The sequence below is a fragment of the Rhineura floridana genome, chromosome 1 (assembly GCF_030035675.1).
Source record: "Rhineura floridana isolate rRhiFlo1 chromosome 1, rRhiFlo1.hap2, whole genome shotgun sequence".
Classification (NCBI taxonomy): domain Eukaryota; kingdom Metazoa; phylum Chordata; class Lepidosauria; order Squamata; family Rhineuridae; genus Rhineura; species Rhineura floridana.
Window position 1 is genome coordinate 40,238,029 of NC_084480.1, and position 19,136 is coordinate 40,257,164.

The window sequence follows — 19,136 nt, forward strand, 5'->3', positions numbered from 1 at the left end:
TGTACCACTGAGCTATGGTCCTTCCCCCAAGGACCTGTAGAGATCCATTTGGTGGCAACCTAGGGGAGTGCCTTTTGAGTACAGACGGCTTCTGTTCGGAATCACTTCTCTGAATTAAGGCAGGTGGCGACACTGATAGCATTGGGCATCCCCTAAAAGTATTTATTTCCTCAGGCCTTTGTTGGACTCTGATACCAGTTAACCTTAATAAATTAATATGCCTAATTTGGCCTAATGCCTGCTGCTATTTTATTTATTCTGTAAGGAAGTTTTAATGTAACTTTTTAATGTATTTTTATACAACACCTTGTGATATTTACATAAAAGGTGGTCTAGAAATAGTTACAATAAATAAATAGCAATAATAAGTAAGAGGGAATTTCAGCAGTTGTAAGGTAGACCTGCTGAAATTTCCTCTTCTATGCAGCAATGAAAGGTTCAGGTGGCTTGTCCTTTTTTTCATCTAGCAACTCTTATCATGAGAGCTGACCCTGCCCTGTTCAGGTGGCAGATGCCTCCTTACCTTAACTACTCACCCATCAGCCATCCCAGCCACCAATACACAAAGCCCTTCTTCTACAGTTTATTGATTTAAAATTGTAACTAAAAATAAAAATAAAAACATTGCTGCAACACCACACAGGTAGAATGCACACCCTCACCTCTTCCAAAATAGGGGGAGGACAAGGCTTAGAGATTTATCCTCCTTAGCACCTGCTTTCTCCTAAAACCCTTCTGTCACATACTTATATCTGTTAATTTCTTCTCTCGCTCCTATTCCACCTTATTAAAAAAAAGAACCATCACTTGCTCCTGAATACTTCTCATGTACCTATCCACTCGAGACTCCAGTCTTTTTGAGACAAATCATCCATACACAATCCAATGAGGGCCTTCTCTTTCAATCCTCCTTCCCTCCACTCAGGGTCTTCTGTGCTCCTAATCTTTACCCAGCCATGCTCTGAAAGTGTGTGTGGGGCGAAGAGTGATTCTAGAACTCTATTTCCTCACTCTTCTGCATTCACGGTATATGTATGTTCTTGACAGATTGAAAATCCCAGAAGCTGCATCTGGTCAATGGGCAGTTAGAAAAAGAATCCTTCTCTCAAGATAGTTAGGAGGTTCTAAAGTTTATGCACAGAAGCTAGCAGAGGAGTCAAAGATACATTTTTCTGCCTATGAGTATTTTGTTGTTTTAGAGAGCAATTTAAAATCCTGCTACAGGAAGTTTTGCATGCCTCCGTTTAGAGAGTCAGACCATAGGGGAGCCTTCCTTGCTAGTCCGGTGGTGATTGCCTCTGTCCCAACTGGTCCCTCAGCCTTTGTAGTGGAGAACATTTGCATTTATTTCATAGACGTTTCTGCCAGCATCACTCCACATTCCCTTTCCGTTGGCCCTTTGCTTGGTTTCCGCATCCACATAGACCTTCCTACTCAAGGACGCTGCATTGCTTCTTAGCTTCTACAGCTAACCCTTCATGCTCAACATCACAGCAGCTCTGGTTGTGATGTATGCTATATGTGTAGCTCTTCATCGGAAGCTAGAAAGAGCTGGGGGGGGCAAGTACAGGGTGAGTAGCAGGTTGCATTGCTGCATATTTCCATGTCCAAGGCCAATATCGGGCTACACTGACTTATGTGCATGGAATTATATCTGAACTAGAATGGGGTAGTTGTGGAGAAGAGTAACCCTGTCACTGGGGAGGGAGAGTCTGTTGAGTTTTCAGTGGGTAGAATTATATATTTTCTTCCTTAAGACTTTATAAAGATGATGTTTTAAAATTAATCTATTGAGTTGTGTTTTGTATTGCCTTTTTATTAATGGTATTTTCATTTTAGCTGCATATTTGTGATGTATTATTTCCTTTAATAATGCAAATGCACATCTCAGTGTTCATTAAACATTAACCACTGAGCAAGCACATGCCTCCAAAAATTGTTCTGCAACAAATTCAGAGACAAAGTGCAACTTACAAGCTTGTTGGAGAAATATTACACACAAACATGAATCAAAGTACTGACATTTAATTCTTGTAAGAGGGGTAGCCAATGCAGTGCCCTCCAGATGTGCTGGTGTACAGCTGTCCTCAGCCCTAGTGTAGGTCAAGGATTATGGGAACTGAAGTTCATCAAAATCTGGGAGGCACCATGTTGGATATCCTTGTCTTATAATAATATACTGTACCATCCAGCCAAAGTTAAGGCTATGATGGTTAGAGTTGGATGGCCTGTTTTTAGTAAGCCTCTTGTGTACTTTTATCTCTTTGGAGGTTAGTTAGAATTTATTGGGTCAATTATACTTCAGGAGAGTTCTCTTTGAGTGTAAAACCTCCATGGCATTAAAGGTGAAATCCAGATTTATTTAGGAATTTAGACTGCAGTCCAACACATGTCTACTCAGAAGTAAGCTCCATTGGGTTCAATGGGACTTATCCCAGGTAAGTGTGTATTGGATTGCAGCCTTAGTCCTTTTAAAAATGCATTATCTTTATAATTTAAACGTTGAATTATCCTTTTTAAGTTTGAGAGACTTAGGGGACAATCCAGCTTGCAGTTGTGCAGGGCTTAGGGGAACTGGATGTGGTGGATCTCTAGCTGAGCTGGCTCAGCTGAGCTATGCTGATGTAAGTCCCTCAGCCAGAGCTCAGCTGGCCCAGCCAAGACCACCATAAATTAAGCTGGCATAAGTCCTGAAAAAGGGGCATTCTGTGGGCATGTCGGAAGCATGTCAGGGGAGGGGCCGATATGAGGGGATTTAGGTCACATCCAACTCATGTTTGGAGTGCTGCTACAGGTCCCAGTTCAGGCAAAAGTTATACCTGGAAAAAGGTTGGTCTAAGAAAATAAATACAACAGAAGTCACTGGACAGGGCTAACTCCCTGGTAGGGGTATTTGGGAGAGCAGGCTTTTACCTCCTGGTCCCTGTATACAGCTCCTAGCTGAGCTGGCTTTCAGCCAGCCCAGTGGCTCCTGAACAGCAACTGCGGCAGAACTTTACGCTGGCTTCGCTTGCGCCGGAATTGCTAATGCTGGCTTCCCCAAGTTGGATTGTTGTGCCCGGCTGCCATCCTAACCCCACTTATCTGAGAGTAAGCCCCATTAAATTCAATAGAACTTACTTTCAAGTAAACATGGCTAGGATTGCACCGTTGGGCTGAAATCCAAAACCTGGGAGTAAGTTCCATTGAACTCAGTGAGGCTTGCTTCTTAGTAGGATTGCACTGTTAAATATTGTTGCATAACACTGCCCTGTGGCTGAATTATGTTGGTACTTTGAATGTGAAGCTTGACTCTTATTTTGAGAACTCCAGGCATAGACTCAGATGCTTCATATATGAACTATTTCAGAAAAAATGTGTGCAATCTTTATCTTCAAGACTGCATATAACCATATAATAATCCAGTTTTATCCCTTGTGGACAGTTTCAGCTGATCATTATTGAAGCTGAATCAACTCCCCACCATAGAAGTATGAGAGAACTTACACTTTTCCCCCAGATATTTTTCTTTTGTAAATGTTTGTCTTTTGTATACATTTTGAGCCTGGTAGAGCAGTTTTGTTTGCTTCCTAGTTATTTTAATTATGCTAAAATTGTTTCCCTTTTTTAATTTGACAAAGTTGTATTTTTGCAGTCATTCCTAATGAAATATTGAGGTTCTGTTATTCTGTTTTATTTTTAATTGGATATCTGGGCCTTTATAATTCACACTTAAAGGGAAGACTTTTGATAACAAATTTATGTTCTATGAAGAATAGCTAATTAGAATTCTCTGTTCAGCAGAATCACTTTCTTTGTGCACTGAAACAGATGCCTAATGAATGCAAATGCATCTGGAAAATTCTATGTGTTTAATGCTAAAGGTCTGCAGTCCAGCTTTTTATTTAAACATTAAATGTTAATAGTAGTTTGGAGTAAAGAAATTATAAATGGAACTGGTTTCCTCAAAAAAAATGGGAACAGGCAAGGTGTTTGATATTATGGTTGCGTAAATGGATTTCAGAGCTTGTTGTGTTTGGAGTTGAGATTGCTGCCCATAATTCATACTTTGCTTGTGTGCTGTGTTTTGGAGGAGTGGTTTTATGGTTTTAATTATTGGTATTTGTAATTGGTTTTAATTTTTGTTAGCCACCTTGGATATTTTATGGAGTGGCGGAGAAGTGAAAATATTTTAAATAAATACCTTTTGCAGAAGGTATCAGAGTATTGGATGATTCTTGCAGTGAAGGAAATGTGTAGCATAAGGCTTGTTTTCAATTTTCAATTTTCCTGAAGGGCCATTTTTGGGAATGTATGTCAGTGCCTCAGCCACCGCCTCTTGACATGATCGTATATGCCATTGTCTTTACTACTGGGCTGACTGTTGGTTGACCATATGGCAGCCTTTTGGCCAGATTTTGTTCAGGAGTCTATAGTTGCTGACTCCTATTCTAGAAATTTGCGCAAATCGGTTGTCTTTGTGGAATGAAACTAATTTACTCTTTTTATAAGATTTGTTTGTCATTTCAGTTAGAACAAAAACAGGTATATATTGAATAATTAACATGTATCCACCTTGGTGTTATACCACTTGAGATGTTCCCACTTTTTTTCACCATGTGAAAACTGCTTAGTGTTTGTTTTTTACAATCAAACAATATATAATTTCTGTAAAATAATAAATAAATGAATGTGTTCATGGCAGAAGCTTGCTGCTGGGAGCTGTGATTGACTTTTGCATCCTGAATACACTTTAACCCCAACTACGGGCAAAATTCAACTCAGTGCTAAGGAAATCCTTCTGTCAGTGCTAGCATTTCTGCTTGCCCAACAGAATGTTCTCCACTCCCCCCCCCCAATGTGCTGTTCTGGGGCTTCTCCCAACCTTTTGTGGAGGGCGCAGGGGGAGGAAAGGGGGGAAGGTCCCATTGTGCTAGTGGGAATTGTTGTGCTGGTTTCTGTTAGCAGAGTTAGTTGAATATGGCCCTATATGTGCTTTGATAATGAGTGAGTACCAGTGGCAGTTGGTGGCTTCATATCAGTGGGGCAATGGAATGAGTTCTGGGCTTTACTCTGAACTTTCAAGGAGCTGTCCAAGGTGATTCAGCACCTTGGACAGCTCCTTGAAAGTTCAGAGTAAAACCCAGAGTAGATTCCGCTGACATGGAGACACCAGCTGCTACTGGTGAGTACTATGGCTGCACTTATGTTTATTATCCGTGGGTGATAGCCAACATTAGTCATACTCTGAGTATGTTTAACGTTGGCTATCACAATTAAAGGGTGGTTTAAAGTCTTGAACCACTAAGTGTCTTGCATTTGGTGAATACTTAAATTGCTGAATAACAAGTGATAGTGCCTTATAGGATAGTTAAATGGTGAATATATTTATGCTAATGGATTTCTCTTAAAATATCTTTGGCAGATTTTCAAAGCAAAACCAGAGGTGTTTGCTTCTGTCTGGTGGCCTTTTATTAAATGTGCATCCGAACATGGGCTACATGAACAACTTCCAGCTGTAGCCAAATCCATATGGTTGTCTTAACAGCTTTTCTTTTTCTTCTCCAACTTACCTTATTTGTATTCATTTTTCATACTTATCTGCGCTTTCTTGGGAGACGTGATTCTCATTTTTACAGAGATTCTGGTTAATGTACATTGTTTTCCTTTTCCATGGTTCCTAGTTTGTTTTCAATTGTATTCTCTGGTTACATTTTCTTTTTATTTTCTCTACAATAATTTTTTTTTACATTTTTTTTGCAGATTTTCATGGATCTCAATAGCGCCAGTAGCATTGTTCTTCAGGTCTTGACCCAAGCCACCAGTCAAGATACTGCTGTGCTGAAACCAGCTGAGGAACAACTGAAACAGTGGGAGACACAACCGGGGTTTTATTCAGTATTGTTGGTAAGCTACAAGTAGTATTTATCAAGTGTTTTTGTTAAGCTGCTGTTGCTTCCTTTTTTTCTTATCCCCTGTCTTATTTCTGTGAAGAAGAGCAAGTGATATATTGTCTAACCCTGTGTATTTATGTTGTAAAAAGACAAAGGTTCACAAAGACAAAGGCCTGGCGCCGACGCTACTATCTTTTCGGCGCCAGGTGAAAACCTTTTTATACTCCCAGGCATTTTAAAGTGTATTTTAAACAGCATTTCCGTATTTTGGATGTTGTTTGGTTCGTTATTGTTTGTTTTTTTTATTATTATTATTTATTGTATTTATATATTGTGCTTGTTTTTATCTTTTTGTACACCGCCCAGAGAGCCTTCGGGCTTAGGGCGGTATATAAATTAAACTAAATAAAATAAATAAATAAAATTCATTGGTGCTGGTTTTGTTGACTATTGTAGCTGAATCCATATTCAGCAGTGTTTTAGCACAGGAGTAGACAGACATCAGGATTACAGAATCTATTTTGCTTTTTACTAGAACCCCAAGGTGCACCAATCAGAGCCAGGTGCAACATAGTGGTTCAGGTGGGAGGACATACACTAAAAATTAAGGAATAGTGATCACTATCAGTACCAAGCTTACTAGTCCTTTTACACAAAAAGCCACTTCTGGTTTTCCCCCAAATCTTTTTTCAGCATCCTGATTTGGAGGGGGAAGAGGTGCATTTTAGTTGTTGCTATTGTTACAGAACTGGGGAGGCACAAATCCTTGCCAATCTATTGCACTTTACCCAGAGTGCACTTCACTGCACTTTTCCAGTAGATCCAGATCTAACTTCTGCCCACCTCTGCTTTAGCATAGCTTAGTATTGCCAGAAACATTACTGAATGGATAATAGTTCAACATTCCTGGAGTAGGTGTGGTATTATTGAGCAGATATTGTGATTAGTTTAGAAATGTAAATGTTTTACACTTTTAGAAATTTAAATGTCTTGATGACTTGGATTTTATTTTGTGACCAATAGGTATGGAAGAGCATGTTTATCAATGTGATTAAAAACCTGATTGCTTTAAAAAGTGACCCCCCCATCATGACCTTACTCAAACGAATGAATGCAGCTTTGGCAAGGTTTCAATTCTGGCATCTATATCAGGGTTATAAATGTGGCTTGGGCCCTTAAATGCAGGTGACATTTAAGTTGCAGGGTTATTTATTTACAGATTTTTGGGATATCTGTAGTCCCCATTGCCGATTTGGAGTCACTAGGAATAGCTGTATAGTAAATGCCTACCATTTGTGGAGTGGATAGGAAGTGGGCATTGTGGTAGTGGTGGGACATTTCCTACCTTCATGTGAGGTTTGAGGCTGCCATGGTCATAAGCAAGGGAGTTTGGTACTTCCCCTCTTCCCTCCTTCTATCTACTTAATATGACACCACCTCCTTTTCTTCATCATTGTGGGCTTACACCTGTTAGAGGCTTGCATGGCCCTTGAAGCTAAGGAATAGGAATGTCACCAGCAGTGCAATCCTGTGCATGTTTATGGAGAAACAAGTCCCAGTGTGTTCCATGGGGCTTACTTCCAGACCAAGTGTGCACAGGATTGCAGCCCAAGAGACAGTGGCATTATATCTATGAATGATGCTTGGGCCTCATTCATTCATTGACAGAGATACCAAAGTGGACATAGTATGTTTTCCTTACGCCCCTTGAAACTCAGAGCACACTGTACTCACCCAGAGGTCAGCAGGGGCTGTGCCAAGCCAGACATGAAATAGAACATTGGGCTTCAGGAGTTCAGTCTTCACATACTTGAAGCAGATGCAGTGTTGATTCAAATCTGCATAAATAGTATGTGGTACAGCGGCTGTAATACATGTAATACTAAGCTATAACATACGGTTTATTAAACAATATTGTGTGAGCTGTGGTGCTAGTACACACAGCCTGAGCAGTCCAGTTTCACTCCTTCATTCTGCAAGTAGGTAAACAAACCATGAAGAAGAGGGTAACTTAGCATTTCATCAGAACCCAGGATCCTGATTTGTTTTCCTTAACACACTATCACTGCTACGTCTGCAACAAACCTGGGCTAGTGGTTGTGGTTTGTTTGGAGAAGCAACCCATGGCCTCAGGTTCAGACGTAATGCTAAGCTCACCTCATTATGGTTTCTTTACCCACTTGTGGAAGGGGGAAGTGAAGCAGGAGTGCTTGGTCTGTGTGCCCAGTATGATCTAAAAAAGTGTGTTTAATGGCTTAACACATTCTTGCCGACCTGGTGCCCTCCAGATTTTTGAACTGCAACTCTCACCAGCCCCAGTTGATAATCTAAAATATCTGGAGGGCACCAGGTTGATGGATCCTGTCTTAGCCTTACGTGCAAACATGATCAGTCTTTCTTGCATGTTTCCTGCATGGGTAAAAAATTAAAATTCCTGCATTTGGAAAACCAGAAGGTGAGGAAGAGCACTTGTTTTCCTGTTTTACTTCTACCTAAGTTGAATTTGTTTGTTTGCAGTTAACGAAGCTGAATTCTATTTGCCCTCAAACCTAAGAACTTGAATGTTTTTCTAGCCCATCTGATTAAGAATAGCCCTGAGGCTATTTATGTTAATTCATTCAATTGAATAAGAAGTTGACATGGGCCACATATTATAAGATGGAAACAGAGTTTGGCAGGTGCTTTATTGATGTGCTAGCTGATGGCATGGAATATTAATATATAGCATTGTTATATAAAAGACAAAATTTAGAATTATATACATTGATTTTGTTCAGACATAATGATAAACTGCTGGTGCATGCTGCCCTCCTTCTCTGGCACAAGTGGAATAAACAAACAAGGAAGCCTTCGCTTTGCATTACATCCAAACTAGAGATTGTGGCTTGTTTCTTCATAATAATCCTTATTCATTAGCCATCCTTAAGGCATGGTTTATTGTTAGTTTAATGGATCCTGGCTTGTTAGGGAGCAGCCAAGCACAATCTCTGGTTCAGGTGTAATGGGTAGCTAAGGTCTTCCTGATTTGCTTATCCTGTTCACACCAAGGGAGGAGTGAAATGATAGCAGTTGGACAGCATACACTAGTATGCTGCTTATTCGTAGCAAACCATGACAAACCAGAAGCCCTGGGTTCTTGTTTTGTGTAAACTCAGTTTCAAAGTATGTTCAAGGCATATAAAAATTATACTGTTAGAAGTGTTGCTGTACTTAACTCTGTTAAAAAATTAAGTGGATGGATTGATTGAATGGATGATGGTGATATCAGCCTGTTCAGTTACTAATTACTGAGCATTGTAAGGTCCATTACAAACCGGGATCTTGGCTTGTTCAGGAGCTGGTAACCATAGTTTCTCCAGTGGGCACCAGGACACCTCCAAGTGGGTACTGTCTTCCTTGCTAGTGCTTGAGGCAGGAAAGAGTAAACACTCCAAACAGGAGTGCTAGTTTGTTTTCCTGCCTCGCTTGAGCAGTACTGAATTTCGCCTTGCTCTTCAGTCTGGCTGAGTTATATCCTTGTTTTCAGTTTGGATAAATGTGAAACAGATTAATAAGAGAGTTCTTGGTTTCATTGCAACTCTGCTGAAGAGGCAGCATGTGTGTGTGAGCAAAAGGCTCAGACATATCTCTGTTTAATAAGCAAAGATACAAAAAAAAAAAGCAAAGATAGGGTAGTCTGGTTCTCGCCTTTTGATGGGCAGACCAATGGTCTTTTGATAATTCTGCCTTCTGATTTTAAAAGTACTGTATTTTGTCCCTGTCTTTGCTACGTTCAATAGGAGTTTAAGGTTGCTTGTATGAGAACTGTGAGGATGTTTCCAGCTTCCCATGTGCATCTATAGTCAATGAATGGACAGGCTGCTTCTACGTTGTCAACGTGTAGTGTCATATCTTCAAAAGCCATCAGGCAGCCAGTACTTCACTGCAGTGCTTACAGCCTAGAAAAAGTCCACTTCGCACTGTTGTTTGCAATTGATCTAGGTTTTAGTATGAGCCTAGTAATGTCCATTAAAGATCATGCGTGGGAGAGCTTATGGATGATGTTGAATGAGGAAGGGGATAGGAAGCGCTGGCTTTGTTGCTTTAGCAATACCCACTATGAATTACTGTGTGTATTATAGTGTGCCCTCCTTCCATTTAAACACCCTGATGCAGTAGCTTGGATATTATAGTATACATCTGTAATATGAGTGAAGAATGAGGCAGGTATGAGGGGTTGGATGCTCCCCAGCACTTGTTTTCATAGTGCCAATAATGACCTATGTAACAATTGCAGACAGAGAGAGCTTTTTTTTCCCCAGCCTCTGTCAGGCTCTTAGTCATTCTCTTTCCACATATATTGAATGGCATATACCATCATATGTAAAAATATAAAGCTTAAACTCTGCATGTGCAATCTCTTGGGTGCTGGGATAAAAAATAAGAGCAGATTATGTTTTATTAGGCCAAAGATTATGGCTTCTTTAGTATTATATCCTAAACTGCCTTTGTTAAAACCTTATTATTTTCCATTAAAACAGTTGAATATTATCTGGATTCTTACAACCATTGTACCATTCTCCAGTGCTAAAATGATATATAAATGAGTGAGCTATGCTGAATTCTATGCTTTCCTTACAGAGTATCTTCACAAATCACACCTTGGATGTAAATGTGAGGTGGTTAGCTGTGCTTTACTTCAAAAATGGGATTGACCGCTATTGGAGACGTGTGGCACCACAGTAAGGAATACATTTCCTGTCTTCCTGTTTTACAGTGAATGTTTAAGTTGCTGTTATGACAAATCTTTATATCAGGCCAGATAGAAGACGTTATATTCTGTACTGCCCTTTATACAGTTAACCAAGGAATGTATTCCTCTGTTCGTTTCAGAAGACACACACAGATAAAGCCTGAAAAAACAGGCAATGATCTCCCTTCTAACCTTTTACTGCTATAAAGTTTAGAAATGCCACATTATTGTTCAGCATCATGTTTATCATATTTACAACTATCCCCTATCTTCTTTCTATATGCCATTCACTGGAGGTTCATTGCCGTTTTCTACCACGTTGATGTGCAATTCATTGTAGAATTCTGTGGGATTGGGGCCACAGGTTGGATGTGCTGCCTGCCACAAGTCTTTCCCTTTCTCCAGCCCAATCTCTCCATGTCCTTTCTCTGCTGGACCAGTGTTCAGGCTTATGCTTGTTTGTTTATTTAAGGCATTTATATACTGCTTAATCATTAGCATTTCTAAGTGGTGTACATAAGAAAATCATACAAACAATAAAAAGCTCCCATAAAATCAAAAATTACCTTAAAATGCTTTCTGGTATAAGAAACCCTTTGTCACATGCCTGAAGTTCAGCAGATAGGGTGCTTGTGTCATTTTAGTCTTTAATCAATGGCTAACAATAATTAGGGTGTTGATACCGGCTTTAAACCCAAGTTAACAATAAATTCTGGTTAGAATGGTGCTGATGCAAGCTTGTGTTATGATTAAGGCTGGATGGGGCGGAATTTGCCACAAGGATGTTGGGGAGGGGGTGTAATACTGCAGCCTGATTCTTTAATAGCCAGGTTCTTCTAGTCTGGCAACCTCTGTGAGGTCTTCACAATAATAGAATTTTTATTTCACAAATCTATTGACATTAGGCAGGCAGCCTCACTATATTGTTTTAGATACCTGCCAAAAACATGTGTTTAACATAAGAACATAAGAACATAAGAAGAGCCTGCTGGATCAGGCCAGTGGCCCATCTAGTCCAGCATCCTGTTCTCACAGTGGCCAACCAGGTGCCAGGTTTCAACCAGGTTTCAACCAGGTTTCAGCAAGCCTATCCAGACACATGATTTAGTTATCTATATTTGTTTTTAAATTGTTTATTGATTTTGTCTTTGTTTTTAATTATTGCTTTATGTATGTTTGTTTTTAACTGGTTTGTGGATTTTAGGCATGTTTTATCTGTAACTTTATTTGTACACAGTTTGAAGAATTTTTTTGAACAAGTGGGTTATACATTTCCTAAATAAATACAATTAACATTTCTGGTTTTTTTTTACATCCCTCTTCTTTTATCAATTCCTATTGCTTCAGGTTGGTAGGCTTTATAGGACTAAATCTTAATGCGGCTTCATGGAACTTTTGGATACTTATTTGTAAAATGTCTGTGTGGGAAAATTATGGTGGTAAAAGAAGTCAGAGCTTTTCTGAGGCTCATTCTGTGATATTCAGCTGTCTGTATTTGTTCATAATCTAGAGCAGGGTTTTGAAACTGTGGCCTGTGGGCTTCATTCGAGTGGTCTGCAGCGTGTCTGCATTAAATATTTATATTGATTTTTAATTGTATTTTTATTGCTACTTTTGTTTCTTATATTGTATTTTATTGTATTACACACTGAATTCTATAGAATTCTATGGAATGCAAATTGTAATACAGTACAATAGAATACAATAGAAGAAACAGAAGAAACAATAAAAATACACTTAAAAATCACACAGGATCCAGCACAGTGCATTACAATTGCTACAACAGGCAGAAAAATCAAGACCATCAGCAATTTTCAAATGGTCCAGGGGGGAAAAAGTTGGGGAACCACTGTTCTAGAGGTTAGTTGGTTAGATACATTTTATTAATACTTAGAATTTATTTAGCTTATTTCATGGCTGAATTATCAACTGTTTTCTGATTGTGTGCCTATTCTATGTGGGGAATAAAGACAGGATTATTACCTTCCTGCAGATGTCAGTATTGCATCACACGAGCAGCTTCCAAAAGCTCTTTCTTTTCTATTTTGAATATCCACTTAAATCCTTATGTTTAAAGTGTTTTAGGAAATACTGCACCTGAGTATACCTGTTAATATGAATTCATCCTTTTCCCATTTTCTGTCCTGTTATGCATTTTCACAGTTGGCAAAATGTTCCACTTGTAGCAAGTGATAAGTCTCTTGACTTCCCGTTGCCTTCCACAAATGTACTTATACGTGATGCAGAGACTTTTCTTAATGCTAACATTTAACAATGACTCCCCAGTAGTAGTTAAAATTCGTAAATTACTTAGATAGTTTTTGAAAACTTGATTTCTTAGCTACTATCCAAAGAAACAGGGGGAGAACCGCATAAAGTAGACATGTCTTTATTAATAGCAGCTACTCCTTGTTCCACACTGCCATCCGATTTTAAAACTCACATCAGTCAGTTGTGGGGACATTTGCTTGATATGTACATTGCCCAAGAAAGGAATAGACTAACCTCTTGCATATATTAAATTTTATCAGCTTCTTGCTCTCAGAAATTACTGTTAGAATGTAAAACTTCTTAACCATCTCTTATTTGCTCTGACTTGCTGGCATAAATAAGAAAGGAAGCCAAAACTAGGCAATCCTCCTTGAGTACACTGTATCGTACAATTGGATCTGAATATGGTTTCCACTTCTGGAAGGACAGGTTTACTCATGCTAGTGTTGCTATATATTTTTCCACTTGCACAGGGAGCATAAGAACTGCTATAGTATTGTGTAAACACATATACAAGCTCTTGCATAAGTCTTTGAAGTATAGTGCTAGTGGCTTTGGATCCAATCTGTAGAAGATATTTGGCTTATCTCAAACATTTCCTATATATTTTATATATATACACACACATATATATACACGCTCTCAAATGTTTAGACAGTAAGAAATGAGAAGTTACATCCATTGTGTGTAATTTTTTTTAACAGTGCTCTTTCAGAAGAGGAAAAATCCACATTACGTTCAGGGCTTATTGCCAATTTCAATGAACCAATAAATCAGGTTAGTGATGATATCAAAGATAAATATTAACACTCTTTCTACAGCTGTACTATTAACTTCAGGATTAAATGGATTTGATTTTTTGTTTGAGGGGGGGAAGTCATGTTAAATCTTATAAGGAAAATATTCTTAATGGTAGTACATTAGTATAGCCAGCAACTGGATGCCTTGTGCATGTGGAAGATAAGACAGAGATTCATACAATAAGCCAGTTTTACTCTTTTTGTCTGTCTTCTCTAATTTTCAGTAGACTTTTTGGCAGAAGAAAACCTTAGTATCTAAGTGGCTTGTTTGGCATGATGACAGCCTACTTTATCAGATTCGTGACCTAATCTGAGAAGGTGGCAGTTTTCAGGTGTTACGAATTTAGGGATGTGGGAGAGCACAGCCTTACTTGTGGGATGGGGTGAACAGGAAGATAAAATGTTTAAGCTAGAGACAGTAGGAGACATAGAGTATTTAAGTTGGAGAAAGTAGTTTTGGGATAAGGTGCACAGGAAGATAAAGTTTAAGTTGGAGGCAGTGGTTTGTGAAGTTCATTACAGCAAAAATGGGAAAGAGTCTTGTGGTACTTTAAATATTAACTCTCGTTAAGGAAGTGCCAACTAAAGATAACAAGAATAAAAACAATTCTGATTGCTAGAATAAATATACAGGTTATATGTTGTAATTGTACATGTATACTAGACAGCAAGATGTGTGTCAAGAAAATACTTGCTCAGAGGTAGTCCTGGGAAGGGACCCCAAAGGCTCCCTCAGGTAAGAGGCACACCTCCACCTGCCCCTTCTGTTTGCTGGGCCCATGGAGTTCTTGAAGGAAAGATCTGCTCTTCATAAAACTAAATCCCCAAACTAGAAATTAAAATAAGGCTGGTCCTATGCATTTTTCCTTGAAAATCAACTTCCTCAAAATCAATAGAACTTACATCAGAGAAAATGGGTGGTATTCGACTAAATAACTGTGAGTGGAATGACTTCCGCTTATGCAGCAGGAATTCCCTCCCTCTCCTTCCCCTGCACATGCACCAAGCTGTTCCCAAATCAACTCTAGAGTGGTAGGGGAACCCCAGAACAGATTTAGGCATTGCCCCGCCCGCCCGCCCGCCCAAAGACCGAATGAGGACAGAATGCTCAGCAGCTATGGAATACTGCCTGACATTTGGGGTGGGAAAAATAGGAAACTGGATCAAAGGGAGAAAGGAATGAAGAATCTTGGAAGATAACTTGGCTGACTTATTTGAAAAGTAAATGGGAGCACCACACACTGCAACATTTGGTTAATTGCATACTGCTTGGTTATTGATCTTTGTTTTTAAAGGTTGAATTTTGAATTTAGTTAATTTACCTGCTTGCCAAACTCAGCAAAATGCTGGCTTAAATTTCATCAGATGTGTGAGGCTATCTAGAACGGATATCAATCAGTTAAACCAGGCCTGACTCTGTTTTGGATTGTGGCCATAGGTGCCTGCTGTCTTAACTGTTGAGTCTTTCCTTTGGTTGTCTTTGCAGATTGCCACTCAGATTTCTGTGCTGATTGCAAAAGTTGCTAGGCTGGATTGCCCTCGGCAGTGGCCAGAACTTATTCCCACCCTTGTTGAATCTGTTAAAATTCAAGATGATCTCCGTCAGCATAGAGCTTTACTTACCTTCTACCATGTCACAAAGACTTTGGCATCTAAACGGCTTGCTGCTGATAGAAAACTTTTCTATGATGTAAGTATCATAGTTTATAGTACTGCGCTGTTTGAACCTGATTAGTTTCTCATGCTGCTTCATTGCTTCTGATCTCCACAGTTTCGAAGACAGTAATGTATTAAAAGCACCCAACTGGGAAAACAGAAAGTTGCTGACCAAGTGAACTTCAATTTGAAAGTATTTCTTTTTAACCTTTATTGTAGCTGATGACAGCCTGCTGGCAAAATGTGTCATTTTCATTAAATGCTTCTTTACAGCACAAAATCAGCAAACTGAGTAAATTTGACCTGGTGCAGATGTAATGTTCCCCAGTCTCTTAACCATGATTAAAAGGTCCAGAGTGCCCTCTTAGCTTGAATGCTTCAACCTCCTCCTGTCCTAGTGAATCCCTCTTCCTCCCTTTTCAACATAAACCATAGTCTAGCATTATATTTGCACCAAGCTGAACATGAACTAATAGTTAGCTTTAAACCATCATTTGAAATCAGCTTCAAACTCTCATTTCAGATTCTACTATTAGTATAAGAATTCACCTTTTTCTTTGTAAGCCACTTTGTATTTTTTAAATAGAAAAACAACCTAAAATATTTTAAATGAATAGCTAGATAAATCTACTTCATATCTTAGATACGTATGTATCTTACTTTGTAGCCATTTCTCAGCTATGGTTTAGACTCAGATGCAGCACTTAGCTATAGTTAAGGAAAACAAACCAAGTGAACATCATGTTTACACTGGATATACTAGTGAACGTGATTCATTCTATTCTGTTTAATAGGATCTATGCTATTCAAAATTATGGAATTAAATGTTTGTTGATGATCCTGTTCTGTTATTTGGGGAATGAAATAAGCTTTTTTATCTAGCCTTATGTTTCTGTAATGGTACTCTTTCAGAATCATAAACCTAATGCAAGACATTTAATTTTGGTGGGTACAACAATAAGCTTGCTATGGGAACATATAAACAGTTTTTAAGAACAGAGAAATGAGCAGCCTGGAGCACAATGTACAGGGCAGTAGACGAGAAGGCCAGGGGGGTGGAATCTTTGATATATAGCAAGCATGCTTATGTTCCTGTGGGATGAATAAAAACAAGCTATTTTCTGGAAAAAGCAATTACATTTTAAGACAAATTGGATTATGACTGTAAAAAGTAACTTGCTTAACATTTTTAAATTTAAAGCCATCTGTCTCCATCTCACTGTGTCTTGTGATAATTTAAATAACTTTGGGTGGGGAAAGTTTAATTAGTTTGAATTTTACTTAGCTGTGTGGCTTATACCTGGAATACTTTTTCAGCTTGTCTAAGGACAAGCTTGTACTTCAATATAAATTTTCATCATGTAGTAGACTGATAATCACTGCAGCAGTGTTCATAGTACATGTTGTCATACCCTACAGTAATGTATATGCTAACATCTGGGTTCCGTATATGCCGTTGTGTAGATAATTGAAATCTTGATGACGAAGGCCCAGTTCATATAATCATCTTCTAAACCATAGTTTAGATTATTGGGAACCACATGCCTCCTTTCCCTTCTCCTTCATGTGTGACAGGAGAGACCAAACCATAGCTCTGTTTCACGTATGAACCTGGGGAACTGTGGTTTGTTCTAACCAAAGATAGTTAAAACAAACCACGATACCAAGTTTGACCCTGAGATTGTTTTAACCAATTTCATTTAGAACAGACTTCAATTCCCTGAGTTCATATGTGATCCAGAACGGTGGTTTGTTCTAAAATTAAAGTGGAACTTCACAGTCTCCTCTCATGTGCAAAGATATGGGGAGGGGGAGTGTGAAAGTTCAAGGTTCACCATGGTTTGTTCCTGATCATCTGAACCATGGTTTACGATTGTTTGAACTGGGCCAAAGTCTGCCAGTGGGTTTAGCAAAATGTCCAACTCAATAAAAGTATTCACACCTATTTTGTTTCAGTTCTGTTGAGAGAAAATGTGTGTGTGTTTTTCAGTCTGAGACTGGAGGCTAGCTTTTTGTTTACTTTTTGTATTGGAACTCACAATTTTCTTGGGTCTGTTCTGGATTAAAAACCAATTGAGTATTTCTATACGAATGTAAAAGTGGCCTGATGCTCCCAATAATTCTCTAGTAGCTTGATGCTCCCAATCTCCAACCCAGGGTTAAGCGATTGGAATTGATTCCCATCATAGCCATGTTTTATAATCCATTTTTGGGATCTCTTCAGTTTTAACAGTGGTTAAGATTAGTGTAGGTAGATCCTTTAAAGGCTTATGCAAAAAGAAAAGAGTGATCTAGTGCTTCTTAATCATGGTTAGAGATCAGAACTGTCTCTTAAAGATTATTTATTTCCAATATTTATAGACCACTTTACACCACAGATGGTCACAAAGCTCAGAACAATCAATAAAGCCAGTCATCAAATAATGTTGATATCAAATAATACGTTGTTTAAAAAATGGGTAAAAACATAAGTTTCGTAAATAGGCACAATCCAATGTACTTAAAATGCTGGAATAAAAAGGTCTTTGTCAAGCTCCTGAATTTCAACAGGGAGCAGGTCTGCCGGATCTCATCTGTTGCACCTGCACTGAGCCAATCTTGTATTAAAAGTAGTTAAACAAGGTGGTGTAGGAGAAAACTGTACACTATATATTAAATTGCTTAATTAAGATAATAATAATAATAATAAATTTAATTTCTGTGTCGCCTATCTGGCCAATGGCCACTCTAGGCGACGTACAGCAGTTAAAACACAATAAGATAAAATACAATAGTACAATATAAAAACAATAAAAAAAACAGTACAGCAGCAGACAATGATATTAAAACAGGGTATTAAAACAGGATAGGAGGCAATTCAATCCAGTAATTTACCCTCCCCGGAAATCCCAAAGGCCTGTTGAAAAAGCCAGGTCTTTAAGGCTTTACAAAATGTATTTAGGGAAGAGGCATGCCGGAGATCTTAAAACACTCCTCTCTTTATTTTTTAATATTCTTTATTTGTAAAAATGTGCCTTTTGACATCTGATTCTTGAATGATACTTTGTGTCTTGAAAAATTTCCAGCTGTCGTTTACAAAGAGCACTTCTGATATTTTTAGGTTTTAACTATTGAATAACATTTTTTTTTAAAAAAACCTATTAATTGTGACTTTATCCCTTAGAAGCTCTATTTGTTCAAAATGGATGGGAATTTTTTTCTTCTGTTTGTATCAAATGCCAAATTGGGATTTTGAAACAAATCTATAAATCCTAGGTAAACTGCAAGCTAATCTTAATGCAAATATTGAAGAAATCTAGAAACTCTAGATATCTAGGGATAAAATATCAGAAATTCCACTGGGCTAGCACAAGCCCTTTGCAAGAGCCAATGCTGTTCTTTAGATCATGACAAAACTTTAGTCATGAGTAAGACTATAGTCCTAAATGCACTTACTAAAAAGTAAGCCCCATTGAGCTCAGTAGGACTTATTCTGAGTAAACATACTCAAAATTGTGCTCTGTGTCCCAATAAATCCAGCAAAACAAGTTGGTCATGACATTACTTTCAGTGGGACTTGCAGAGCAATCCTAAGTATAGGAAGCTAGTGGAACAACGCCGGCTTAAGTTAAGCCAGAATGAGTTACTTCTATTCCAAAGTCCATTTAGGAGCAGGATACTGCTGACTGAGCCTGGCAGAGGGAAGATAAGCCTTTAATACAGAGTTTGACTTGCCACCCTTTTTTGCTGCCATAAGTTCCGCCAGGTTGCCAGGTCACATGACTGAGCTGAAAGAGATTTGGAATAGGTATATGTCTCTTCTTG

General features: G+C 38.6%; 1 protein-coding gene across 1 annotated transcript in view; it reads left to right on the forward strand.

The window, feature by feature from the left end:
* Window positions 1–5,742: 5,742 nt before the first annotated feature.
* The window catches only part of IPO11 (importin 11), a 140,875-nt gene continuing 127,481 nt past the window's right edge, over window positions 5,743–19,136 (forward strand). Inside the window, exons 1-4 of the mRNA XM_061619056.1 lie at window positions 5,743–5,886; window positions 10,494–10,594; window positions 13,581–13,653; window positions 15,163–15,366. Coding sequence (XP_061475040.1) covers window positions 5,749–5,886; window positions 10,494–10,594; window positions 13,581–13,653; window positions 15,163–15,366 — 516 coding nt within the window. The 5' untranslated portion in view covers window positions 5,743–5,748. The remainder of the gene's footprint in view (window positions 5,887–10,493; window positions 10,595–13,580; window positions 13,654–15,162; window positions 15,367–19,136) is intronic.